The following is a 12245-nucleotide window of genomic DNA, read 5'->3' on the forward strand; positions in this document are numbered from 1 at the left end:
ATCTAGAATACCACATTCTCTTTTATTATATATATACATAGACTATAAAAATATTAAAGCCACTTATAAAAAAATAACATGGAAATATGTGCTGTGTATACATGTGTTTCAGATATCTAAAGAACAAACAATGAATACACACATGGACACACATATTTGGATGGAGCCAACTGGCTGTTTTTTAAATTTTTTTATTTTTTTATGTTTATTTTTGAGAGACAGCATGAGTGGGGGAGGGGCAGAGAAAGAGGGGACATAGGATCCGAAGCAGGTTCCAGGCTCTGAGCTGTCACCATAGAACCCAACGTGAGGCTTGAACCCAAGAACCGTGAGATCATGACCTGAACTGAAGTCAGATGCTTAACCGGTTGAGCCACCCAGGCACCCTAAGGCTAGGGTTTTTTTTTTTTTTTAAACACAGTGGAACTGTGGCAGTGCCTTAAATTCTTTGTAAAGGTCTTTAGAGTAAGTCTGGACTTTCTTATTAATATAAAATTTGTTGTATTTCATTCAAATTTAGATCTTAATGTTTTGAAAACCCTCATCACTTAATCAGCTTGAATGCTTCTGCAAGTCTGACTGCTAAATGCCTAACTGCAGGCAACTTGTCACCCTTCCTTAACGGTCCTATACCCCCTTTCATTAAGGGAAGTGATTCATTGCCAAGTGTAGGCAGCCAAAAAGAGTTTTAGATATTACCTGGGGATCTGACTTACAATCAGAAGGGCACAAAATTAGGGAATCATACATTTAGCTTTGGCAAAGTAGGTGTTGCAGGCAAATACCTGCAGTTGTTAGAAAATTCTTACAAAATGTGAAAATGGGAGTATGATTTTAAAAATAGGCAGTCATGAGGGGCGCCTAGGTGGCTCGGTTGAGCGTCCGACTTCGGCTCAGGTCATGATCTCACGGTCTGTGGGTTTGAGCCCCCGTGTCAGGCTCTGTGCTGACAGCTCAGAGCCTGGAGCCTGTTTAGGATGCTGTTTCCCTCTGTCTCTGCCCCTCCCCTGCTCTCTCTCTCTCTCTCAAAAATAAACATTAAAAATTTTTTTTTTAAATAGGCAGTAACTTTCTTCAATTAATAATTTATATTTTCTGTCACATAAGTGTCCATTAACTCGCCAATTTTGAATGTTTGAGAGCGTTTTTTCTTTGCAACTTTCAAACGTTCTTGTCCTGCTCATGATGGTGGGAAGATCTTTATTGTACCATGTTTTTTCAAAGGATATATTTGTCACCATATTGGAATTTGAAAAGCTGGAAAGACTTGAATTTGGTGGTACCAAAGGAGCGATTTTAAATGGACAAATCCACGAGATGACAGAAGAATTCATGGAACTCTGTGAAGTTTTTAAACAGAGCACTTACGACCCATCTGATTACAGTAATATGGTAATGCTGTACCTTTGGATTTTCATTTCATAGAACCCTGTAATTTGAAAGCTAGAAAGGATGAAAGGTCACATTGGTAATAGGTATCGTCTGGTACCATCTCTCTAGGATGAAAGAAGGTAAAAGACTTGCCCGAAGTCTCTTACCTCCTTAATGGTAGATCAGGGACGGGAACTTGGGCCTTTGCATGTAGAAGTTAGAACATTTAGAACTGTTTCTAATGTTACAGTGGAGTCACTGTGGATGTGTTTCTTGCTTTTGTGTAGTAAAAAGGAACTTTCCACGTTAGCTCATTTTCTGTATGACTATCTGATGTCTCTGTAACTTGTGTGTTTTATTTTAGCCTTTTCCTGAATCAGTGGGTAATTTTTTGGTCTATTTGAACATTTATTTTCAGTTCATTGACTACATAGGTGATTAACATATATATCATCTCTTGTATTTTTTATTGTTATTCTTTAGTACTATTTATAGTTGCAGAATTTCAGTCTCAAGGAAATAAGGGGAAACTTAGCAGACTTCAGCTGCTTCTATTTTCTGCCACTCCTAGCATGTTGGTAGCCAGGGAGTTACTGTGAGCATCCCTGCAGCTCTAGGATAAAAATAACCTAATTTCAGTTGTTGGCCAGCAACAGAGAAGTCCGGGTACCAAAAAAAGCAAACAAAAAAAAACCCCAAAACAAAGCAAAGCAACAACAAAAAACCCCAACTGTTACCTTTGTTGTTTTATACAGAATGTGAATTTATTCACTAATGTGTTTATATTTGGTCAAATAATCGATTCTTTGAAATGTCCAAGCACAGTATGTCAGCCTCGTTAAGGACAAGATCAACAAACCTTCTGAACTGTAGTCAGCTTTTGATGAAGCAGAAGTAATGGTGAGAGGCCATAGCAATTGTGCATTCTGCTGTTTTGTGGAGAAGCAGGAGGAACCCGCAGCTGTGGTGACTCATGGCCTGAGACTTTTCAGAGTCTCGTAAGATGTCTATCTCTTGGCGGGCATTCAGTAATCTGGATGGAATAGAACTCTCAGCAGGGCCTTGGCCTAGTTCTCCTGAGCATCTTGGCAGAGAAGTGTGAGACCCAGCGTGTACGGGATCCTCAGGTGCACTGCCTAGCGAAGCCTGGATTTCCTCACGATGAGAAAACCCAGCAAGGTTTCAGAGTGCTGGGGTTGGAGGACGAGCCTAGGTTTAGCTGATGTCATTGCCTTGGCGATGCCATAGGTCCTGACTTTACCCTTCTGTCTTCACAAAGTCTTGCATAGTCACAAACATGGAGGAATAGAAAACTCTTTTGCTATTGACACATCTATTTGCTTCGTGTTTGTGTTTTGGTATTCAGTATTTTGAGGCCCCATTTGTTTCTCAAGTAACATGGGGAAGGCTTACTTCTGCCTTCCATGTCTGAGCTGGAGACCTCAGTCACCTGCCCTCAGAGTCTCCTTCATCATCCTGTCTGGTTATCTTGCCTTAGACTAAGAAGCTCCTTGACTTTGGTCATTCCTTAAAATAGTCATAACTATAAGTTGATTTATTGCTGTGCTTATGTTGAAGAAGAGCTTTGCTTTTTTTGAATGTATCCTGGTTCAGGGTTGCCTCAGAATATTGCAGTGATTATGTATTTTTTGCTTAATGAGGTTTTCATTTGGTGCTTTTTTAGCTGAATTTAACGTATTGATTTTTATGATGAATTCAGTTGGTAATTTTTACGACACATTTTCTCAAATTGCTTCCAACCTAGTATATTCACACAGATGTGTCCACATGCCCACCCAGGTGCCCTTCTTCTCCCACTGCATACACTTCACCTGTTCCCTGGTTCCCAGTGAATACGCACTAGTGCTAACGTGACAGTCGAGTGTATCGTGAGTCTGGTGTGGTACTGGTTTAAGCATGTTTCAGTAAACTAAAGAAATAGTTGCTGGTAATTTGCTTTGGGATATGCTAGTGTTTATTTCTTTTAATCAATCTCAAGCCTATAATCAGGCTTTGAGCCGTCCCTGGTGTGGCCGAAGAGGTGTGCCACTGTGGTTGATTTACAGAACATGGGGATTTTCTCAGTTGTATCCATGAAAACATTCTTGGGTTTCTCAACTATTTTTGAATAGAAAGGGTCACTTTAGGTATTTTCTTTGGCTTCTTCCTATGGAATTTTGAGATTGATACGATTGTGGGGAAAGACTTGCATTATTTATTTTTTAATTAAAATTTATTTGACATATAACATGGTACAGATTTAAGGTGCACAGTATGGGAATTTCATACATTTATATATTGTAATGTGATTGTCATGGTGATGATAATTAGCACCTCTGCCACATTACATAATTATCCTTTCTTTTTAGTGGTTGGATTCATTGTGTTCTAGTCTGTCAGGAAGTTTGATATTAATGAATAGAGACACAACAATATTGTATTAAGATAACAGATTTTCTAAGAGATTTGCTTTATTAATTGTTTGTATTTAACAGCTAGTCAGGTGACTTGAGGCTCGGCAGCTTTGCATGGCAGACATTTTAAGGTGTTACTTGATTAAATAAAATTCCCCAGATAACTAAGCAAGGGTGATGGCTATTCGTGAGAGTAATCTCTTGGTTCCACTAAGTCTCTGTTCATCAGAGTCCGTTAATATTTACTGAGCAATTGCGGGGTGACAGGAATTGTGCCAAATCTTCACATATTCCTGCTTAATAATCCTGAGAGTGACACCCAGGCAGATGAGATCAAGTAAATTATCTGAGATTGCGCTGTCCCCAGGGAGGGGAACAGATTCCAGTTCTGAACTCTGAACCTCATGCCCAGCAATCTCTCTCTGTGGTGCCGCTCCCGACTCTTGAATATTTATCTCCCTTGTTGTCTCTTCATTGAAATAAAGGGAATAAGTTCATCATTGCAGCATCCTCTCTGAAAACCCGTGCTCTGAGGTGGAGTCATCCAGGGTGCTGTGTCTGTTTACTTTTTCTGCCTAGTTCTTACTGGGAAGGTTGCTTCAGGTACCTAGACTGTCGTCATACCAGAATCCAAAATACATGTTAAAAGTTGCTATTTAGGAGCTCCTGGGTGGCTCAGTCACTTAAGTGTCTGACTCTTGATTTCGGCTCAGGTCATGATCTCATGGTTTGTGAGATGGAGCCCGTGTTGCACTCTGTGCTGACAGCACAGAGTCTGCTTTGGATTCTCTTCCTCCCTCCCTCTCTGCCCTTCCCCTGCTCACTCGCACTCTCTCTCTCTCTCTCTCAGAATAAATAAACTTAAGAAAAAAACAAAAGTCACTATTTAATCTTTGTCCTCTTCTAGTCTACCGAATGATTAAGTTTTGTATTAATATATAGGGCATTTTTAATTTTAATGATATACATTTTATATTAGCCATCTGCAGGATTTTCGTATCTCTTACCTGCTTATTTTTCAAAATAAAACATATTATTTAAAAACATGACTCTTTTATCCTTCTGGAAATGTAGCATGTGCAAAAATGTAGTCCCCTTCTTCTCACCCTGCTGTCTTTTTCCTAAGCCTTCGAGTTTTTCTCCCCAAAGCCATTTACCATTATGAGTTTCTTGTATAATGTTCCAAAGGTACCTGGTTTATGCACTAGCCTATACATGTATATATTCTTTTGTATTCTGTTTTTGCACAGATCGCATTCTCTACATATCACTTACACCTTGCTTTTGTCACTTAATATATTTTGGCGGTCTTTATCACTACAAAAGTATTGGCTACTTTTTAGACAATTTGGTATTATTCCATTGAATTGATGTACTTTTCATTTTTAAATGGTAAAGTAACAGATACCATTCTTTAAAAATTCATTTAGGAACTTCTGCTTCTGGGAAGATGGAATAGATATATGTTTCCCTGTTCCTTTTAGTAAGTAGGACTAAAACACTGGTCACTATATATAAAACAAAAGACTCTGAAGGGTGAAAAGAGGTGGATTGGTTAGGGGCTTTTCTTGTTACCTGAAATGACCCAGGCATGGAATTGGATACACCCGCAACATGGAAACACCAATGGGCACAGACATCAAAAGCCCTAGTAAAAGCCTGATCTCTCTTAAGAAAGGGACAGCATAGTAAGACAAAACTTGCAGGCCATAATCTCTCTAGTTCAGTCAACCAGCACAGAAGAAACTGTGTCTCGCTCCCATCCATGTCAGCAAAGATTGGGGAGCCTAGACTTAAAACCAGTCTCTAACAGGTACCTCAGCCCCCCCTCCCCCCCCCCCCCCCCCGACCCTACTGGGATGGTGTCAGAGATTGGCCAATTAGAGAGATGTGATTTAATTCTGGCTGGTCAGTAATGAGCTCACTCTTTGTGGAGTCAATGGTGACCCCAAGGGAATCCTGGACCTCTTTCCTCATCCAGTAGTATTCTTACCCCACTGGGGTAGTTCAGATGAAGCCTGCTGGAGAGTCGGGACTTTGACCATGGCCGACCGGTAACGAAGTCACCTATGCTGTGGCTTCTGTGGACACCACAGGTGGAACTTGAGTGCCTAGCCATAGAAAAGAGCTCCCCACACTCAGGTGTTCATGGATGCCAAATGAGAACCTGGACGTTGATCTCAACCTGACAATAATGAGGCTGGAGCAGTATCAGGGAAAGTCAGCAAACACAGGATTTAACATCCAGAGTCTCATAATGCGAAAATGTCCAGAGTTGATTGAAAATATTATACCAACAGCCAAGAAGACCTCATCTGAATGAAAAAGACAACTAATACATTGCAGTATTGAGATGACAGAAATGTTAGAGTTACCTCACAGATTTTAAAGAGCCATGCTAAAAATGCTTCAAATAATAAGGAACATACTTGAAACAAATAAAAAATGGGAATTTTAGACCTGAACGACAGAATAAAATACAAAGCACAATGATTGGGGTCAATGGCAGAATAGAGGGGTGAAGCATTCACCAACTAGAAGATAGAGCCATAGAGACAACATAGCAATAAAACGAACAGAGCCTTAGGGAGCAGATCTAGCATTTGTGTCATTGGATTTGGAGAAAAAGAAGAGAAAGACCATGAGGCTTAAGGTGTTAAAGAAATAATGGCTGAAAACTTCCTTAATTTGGCAAGAGATATAAACCTACAGATTCAAGAGGAAATAACTCAAAGCAGAAAGATAAATCCAAGGGTAAACTCAGAGAATTCTATGCCAAGACATGTAATTAAACTTTTGAAAACTGAAGATAAAAATTCACTAAAGCAGCATGAAACAACTGGGTATGGGGAAAAATGATGTGAATGAAAGAGGATTTCTAATCAGAAATCATGGAGGCCAGAAGGAAATGGTCAAACATTTTCAAGCACTGGAAGAAAAAAACTGTTAATTCAGAATTCCCTACCCAGTGAAAAATAACCCTCAGGAATGAAGGGGAGATCAAAATCTCTGATGAACAACAACTAAGAGAATTTGGTACCAGTAGACTGACTCTAAAAGAATAGCTAAAGGAAGTTCTTGTTACAGAGAGGAAATGTTGAAAGAGGGAAACTTGGGACCCCAGGAAGAATATGGTAAGGAAAAATATGTGTAAATACAATGGGCTTTCCTCCTCTCCTTGAGTTTTCTAAATTATTTTTGACAGTGAAAGCAAAAAGTACAACACTGTGTTTTTAACTATATGTACTGAAAATATTTAAGACCATCATGTTTTAAACGGATGAGTATAAAGGGATCAAAATGGAGGTAAGGTTTTTTCTTTTTTTGCCTATTTAGAAATTGTGGTAGGGGCGCCAGGTGGCTCACTTGGTTAAGTGTCTGACTGAGGCTCCGGCCATGATCTTGTGGCTCGTGTGTTCGAGCCCCACGTCAGTCTCTGTATTGAAAGCTCAGAGCCTGGAGCCTGCTTTGGATTCATATTCTCTCTCTCTCTCTCTCTCTCTCTCTCTCTCTCTCTCTCTCTCTCTCTCTGCCTCTCCCTGCCTCTCCCTGCCTCTCCCCTGCTCATTCTCTTTCTCAAAAATAAACATTAAAAAAAAATTAAAAATTGTGGTAAAATGTGTTCTACGTTACAATTTTTGTGTCCATTACAAAAAAAAAATGTTTTAGAGAGCACTGGTGCAGGGTGGGGCAGAGAGAGAGGCAGATAGAGAATCCAAAGCAGGCTGTGTGCTGACAGTATCGAGCCCTACGTGGGGCTTGAACCCTCAAACCAGGGGATGATGAACTGAGCTGAAGTCAGACTATCAACCAACTGAGCCATCCAGGTGTCCCTTTTGTGTCCATTTTTAACTGTACAATTAAATGGCATTGAGTATATTGACAGTGTTGTACAATCATCACTGCTATCCACTTGCAGAACTTTTTTTTTTAAGTTTGTTTTGAGAGACAGTGTGCACAAGAGTGGGAGAGGGGCAGTGAAAGAGCATCCCATGGGGCTCTATCTCAGGAACCGTGATATGAGGACCTGAGCTGAGATCAAGAAAGGATGCTTAACTGACTGAGCCACCCAGACACCCTGCAGAACTTTTTTAAATCTCAAACAAAAACTCTGCACCTATTAAGTGATAACTCTCTTCTGTCCCTTCCTCTCAGTTTCTGGTAACCTCTCATCTGCTTTTTCTCTGTATGAATTTATTTTAGGTATCTCAATAAATTTAGGTATCTCAATAAATGTTGGTGGAATGATAAAATGTCTTATGTGTCACAATTTGATTTTTTAAGGCTAAATAATATATGTAAATGCTGAAATTTATTCACTTGTTGATAGATACTTGGGTTGTTTCTAACTTGTGGCTCTTGTGAATAATGGTGCTGTAAACAATGGTATACAAGTATCTGAGTCCTTTCAATTCTTTGGGGTATAACTATGATTTGAAATGCTTTGTCGTGTGGTGGTAATTTATTTATTTATCATTATTTTAAAAAAATATTAATGTTTGAGAGAGAACATTAAAAAATTAATGCTTTTGAGAGAGAGAGAGAGACACAGTGCAAGCAGGGGAGGGGCAGAGAGAGAGGGAGACATGGAACCTGAAGCAGGCTCCAGGCTCTGAGCTGTCAGCACAGAGCCCGACATGGGGCTTGAACCCATGAGCTGTGAGATCATGACCTCAGCCGAAGTTGGACGCTTAACGAACTGAGGCACCCAGGTGCCCCTGTTTTTTTATATTTAATTTTCTGAGGAATTTCTGAGCTGTTCTGCATAGTGGTTGAACAGTTTTGCCCTCCCACCAGTGATGCAGAAGAATTCCGGTGCCACCATGTCCTCACAAACACTTGTTCTCTTCTTTCTTTCTTTCTTTCTTTCTTTCTTTCTTTCTTTCTTTCTTTCTTTCTTTCTTTCTTTTCATAGCCATCCTAATGGCTGTGAAGTGACATCTCATTGTGGTTTAATTTGCATTTCTCTAATAACTAGTGTGTTGGTCATGATTTTTATGTGCCTATTGGCCATTTTTTTATCTGTGAAGAAATACCTATTCTAGTCTAGTGCCCATTTTTTCAGTTCACTTGGAGGTTATTTTCTACATTTTTGACATTAATCCCTCATCAGATATAAGACTTGCAAGTAGTTTCTCCCATTCTGTCTTTACACTTTTTTGATAATGTTTTTTGATGCAAAAAAGTTTTTGAATTTTGATGAAGTCAGATTTATTCATTTTTTTCTTTTGTTGTTTGTGCCTTTGATGTCCTATCCAAGAGATGATTGCTAAATGAATGTCATGAAGATTTTCTCCAGTATTTTCTTCTAAGAGTTTTATACTTGAACTCTTATATTTAGGTCTTTGATCCACTTTGAGTTAATTTTTGTATATTTGTCAGGGTCCACCTTTATTGTTCATCACCATCGGTATGGAACTGCAACTGACTTGTGCATATTGATTTTGTATCCTGTGACTTTGAATATATTACTGCTAATAGCTTTTTTTTTTTTGGAGGAGGGGCATAAAATCTTTAGGGTTTTCTACATAAAAAATCCTTGTATGTGTTATGAGATAATTTTACTTCTTCCCAATTTGAATACTTTAAATTTGTTTTCTTACATAATTGTTCTGGCTAGTGTTTCTAATGCTATGTTGAATAGGAGTGAAATTGGTCATCCTATCCTGTTTTTGATCTTAGGGGATAAGATTTTAGTCTTTGAGCATTGAATATGCTGTTATCTTGGCAGTTTTGATAGATGACCTTTATCAAGTTGAGGAAGTTTCCTTCCATTCTTTATTTAGTGTTTTTATCCTAAAAGGGAATTGAATTTTGTCATGTTTTTTATGCATCAGTTGAGATGATTGTGTAGGGTTTTTTTTTCCTTTGATTTTATTGCTTTGGTGAACTACAGTGATTGTCTCGTGCCATCCTTGCATTCCAAGAAGAAATTTAGTTGGTTATAGTGTATAATCCTTTTAATAAGCTGGTGGATTGTTTTCTAGTTTCTGTTGAGAGTGTTTGCATCATGACTGAGGAGGGGTACCAGTCTACACTTTGCCCTTCTTGTAGTATTTTTATGTGGCTGTGGTGTCAGGGTAGTGTTTGCCTCATAGAATGGGTTAGGGGTATTCCCTCCTCTACAGTCTTTTGGAAGAGTTTAAGAAGGATTGGGGTTAATTCTTCTTTAAATGTTGTCTAGTGTTCACCAGTAAAGCCGTCTAGTTTTAGGATTTTCTTTGTTGTATAGTTTGCAGAGTACTGGTCTTTGATGTCTTTGGTTAAATTTATTCCTAGATATTTTATTCTTACCCACTTGTAAGTGGAATTGTTTTCTTAATTTTTCCTATTGATGGTTTGTTTAGTGTATAGAAGTGCAACAGGATTCTTTGTATTAATTTGTATCCTGAAGCTTCACTGATTACATTCATTGTAATAGGTTTTGTTTTAGTGGCATCTTTAGGGTTTTCTATATATGGTACCATGTCATCTGTGAAGAGTGATAGTTTTACTTCTTTCCGATTTGGATGCCTTTGATTTATTTTTCCCATCTAATTGCTTTCACAAGAACTTCCAGTACTATGTTGTGTAAAAGTGGCAAGAGTGGACATAATTGTCTGATTCCTGATCTTAGAAGAAAAGCTTTCATCTTTTTGCCTTTGAGAATGATGTTAGCTGCAGGTTTGTCATAGATGACCTTTATTATCATGAGGTGTGTTCCCTCTAACTCTACTTTGTTGAGTTTTCATCATGAATGGATGTTGAGTTATGCTAGATGCTTTTTCTGCATCTGTTGAGATGATAATGTGATTTTTATCTTTCATTTTGTTAATGTATTTTTGGTCATGATGAATGATCTTTTCTATATATTGTTGAAATTGATTTGCTAATATTTTGTCAAGAATTTTTGCATCTATGTTCATCAAGGATATTGATTGGTAATTTTCTTTCTTTGTAGTGCCTTTGTCTGGTTTTGGTATCAGTATGCTGACATCATAAGATAAATTGGAAAGTACTTCTTCCTCTCAGATTTTTTTTTTGGAATAGTTAGAAAAGGATAGGTATTAACTCTCTTTAAGTGTTTGGTAGAATTCACCTGTGAAGTCATCTGGTCCTGGACTTTTGTTTGAGAGTTTTTTGGTTACTGATGCATTTTTCTCACTGGTAATTGGTCTGTTCATATTTTATATTTCTTCCTGATTGAGCGTCAGAAGATTGCATGTTCCTAGAAATTTTTCCATTTCTTCCAGGTTGTCTGCTTTGCTGGGGTATTATTTTTCATAGTAGTCTCTTCTAATCCTTTCTATTTCTGTGGAGTTTGTTGTGTTGTTGTTGTTTGTGTTACTGTTTTCCTCTTTAAAAATTTTTTTTTTCTAATTTTTTTAATGTTTATTTTTGAGAGAGAGAGGGAGAAAGAGAGAGAGAGTGTGCAAGCATGAGCAGGGGAAAGGCAGAGGGAGAGGGAGACACAGAACCTGAAACAGCCTCCAGGCTCTGAGCTGTCAGCACAGAGCCCCAGGCAGGGCTTGAACACATGACCAGTGAGATCATGACCTGAATCAAAGTCGGACGCTTAACTGACTGAACCACCCAGGTGCCCCTGTTTTCCTCTTTTATTTCTGATTTTGAGTTCTCTTTTTCCCTTGTTGAGACTGGCTAAAGGTTTCTCGTTTTATTGTTTTAAAGAACCAGCTCTTAGATTCATTGATTTGATCTCTCTCTCTCTCTCTCTCTCTCTCTCTCTCGCTCTTTTTTTTTTAGTCTTTATTTCCTCTCTGATCTTTATTATTTCCTTCTAACTTTAGGCTTTGTTGGTTTTTTTTAGTTCCTTTAGGTATAAGGTTAGATTTTTTGAGATTTTTCTTATTTCTTGAGGAAAGCCTGTATCACTATCTATTTCCCTCTTAGAACTGCTTTAACTTTGTCTCAAAGATCTTGAAGCATTGTGTGTCCACCTTTTTTTGTTATTGTTTTTGTCTCCAGATATTTTTTGATGTCCTCCTTGATTTCTTTATTGACCAACTGGTAGTTTAGTACCATGTTTTGTCTCCATGTGTTTGTATTTTACAGTTTTTCTTGTAATTTTTAGTTTCATCCTGTTGTGGTCAGTAAGATGCTTGATAGGATTTCAGTCTTCTTATATTTATCAAGACTTGCTGTGTGTCTTAAAATGACCCATCCTGGAGAATATTGTGTGTGTACTTGAAAAGAATGTGTATTCAGCTGTATTTGGATGGAGTGTTCTGTATATATCTTTTAGGCCCATCTGGCCTACTGTGTTGTTAAAAGCCACTCTTTCTTTACTGATTTTGTCCAGATGACCTATACACTGATGTAAGCAGAATGTTAAAGTCTCCTACTATTAATGTGTTAATGTCAATTTCTCCCTTTATGTCAATATTTGCTTTACATGTCAATATATGTATTTTTAATTTTTTTTGATATACACACATTTTTGAGAGAGCGTGAGCATGGGCA

The 12245-nt window shown here is 38.2% G+C and overlaps 1 protein-coding gene across 1 annotated transcript in view; it reads left to right on the forward strand.

The window, feature by feature from the left end:
* DNAH11 (dynein axonemal heavy chain 11) overlaps positions 1-12245 on the forward strand; it is a 358932-nt gene that overhangs the window by 32660 nt on the left and 314027 nt on the right. The window contains exon 8 of the mRNA XM_042919849.1: positions 1225-1392. Coding sequence (XP_042775783.1) covers positions 1225-1392 — 168 coding nt within the window. The remainder of the gene's footprint in view (positions 1-1224; positions 1393-12245) is intronic.

The sequence above is a fragment of the Panthera leo genome, chromosome A2 (genome assembly GCF_018350215.1).
Source record: "Panthera leo isolate Ple1 chromosome A2, P.leo_Ple1_pat1.1, whole genome shotgun sequence".
In the NCBI taxonomy this organism is placed as follows: domain Eukaryota; kingdom Metazoa; phylum Chordata; class Mammalia; order Carnivora; family Felidae; genus Panthera; species Panthera leo.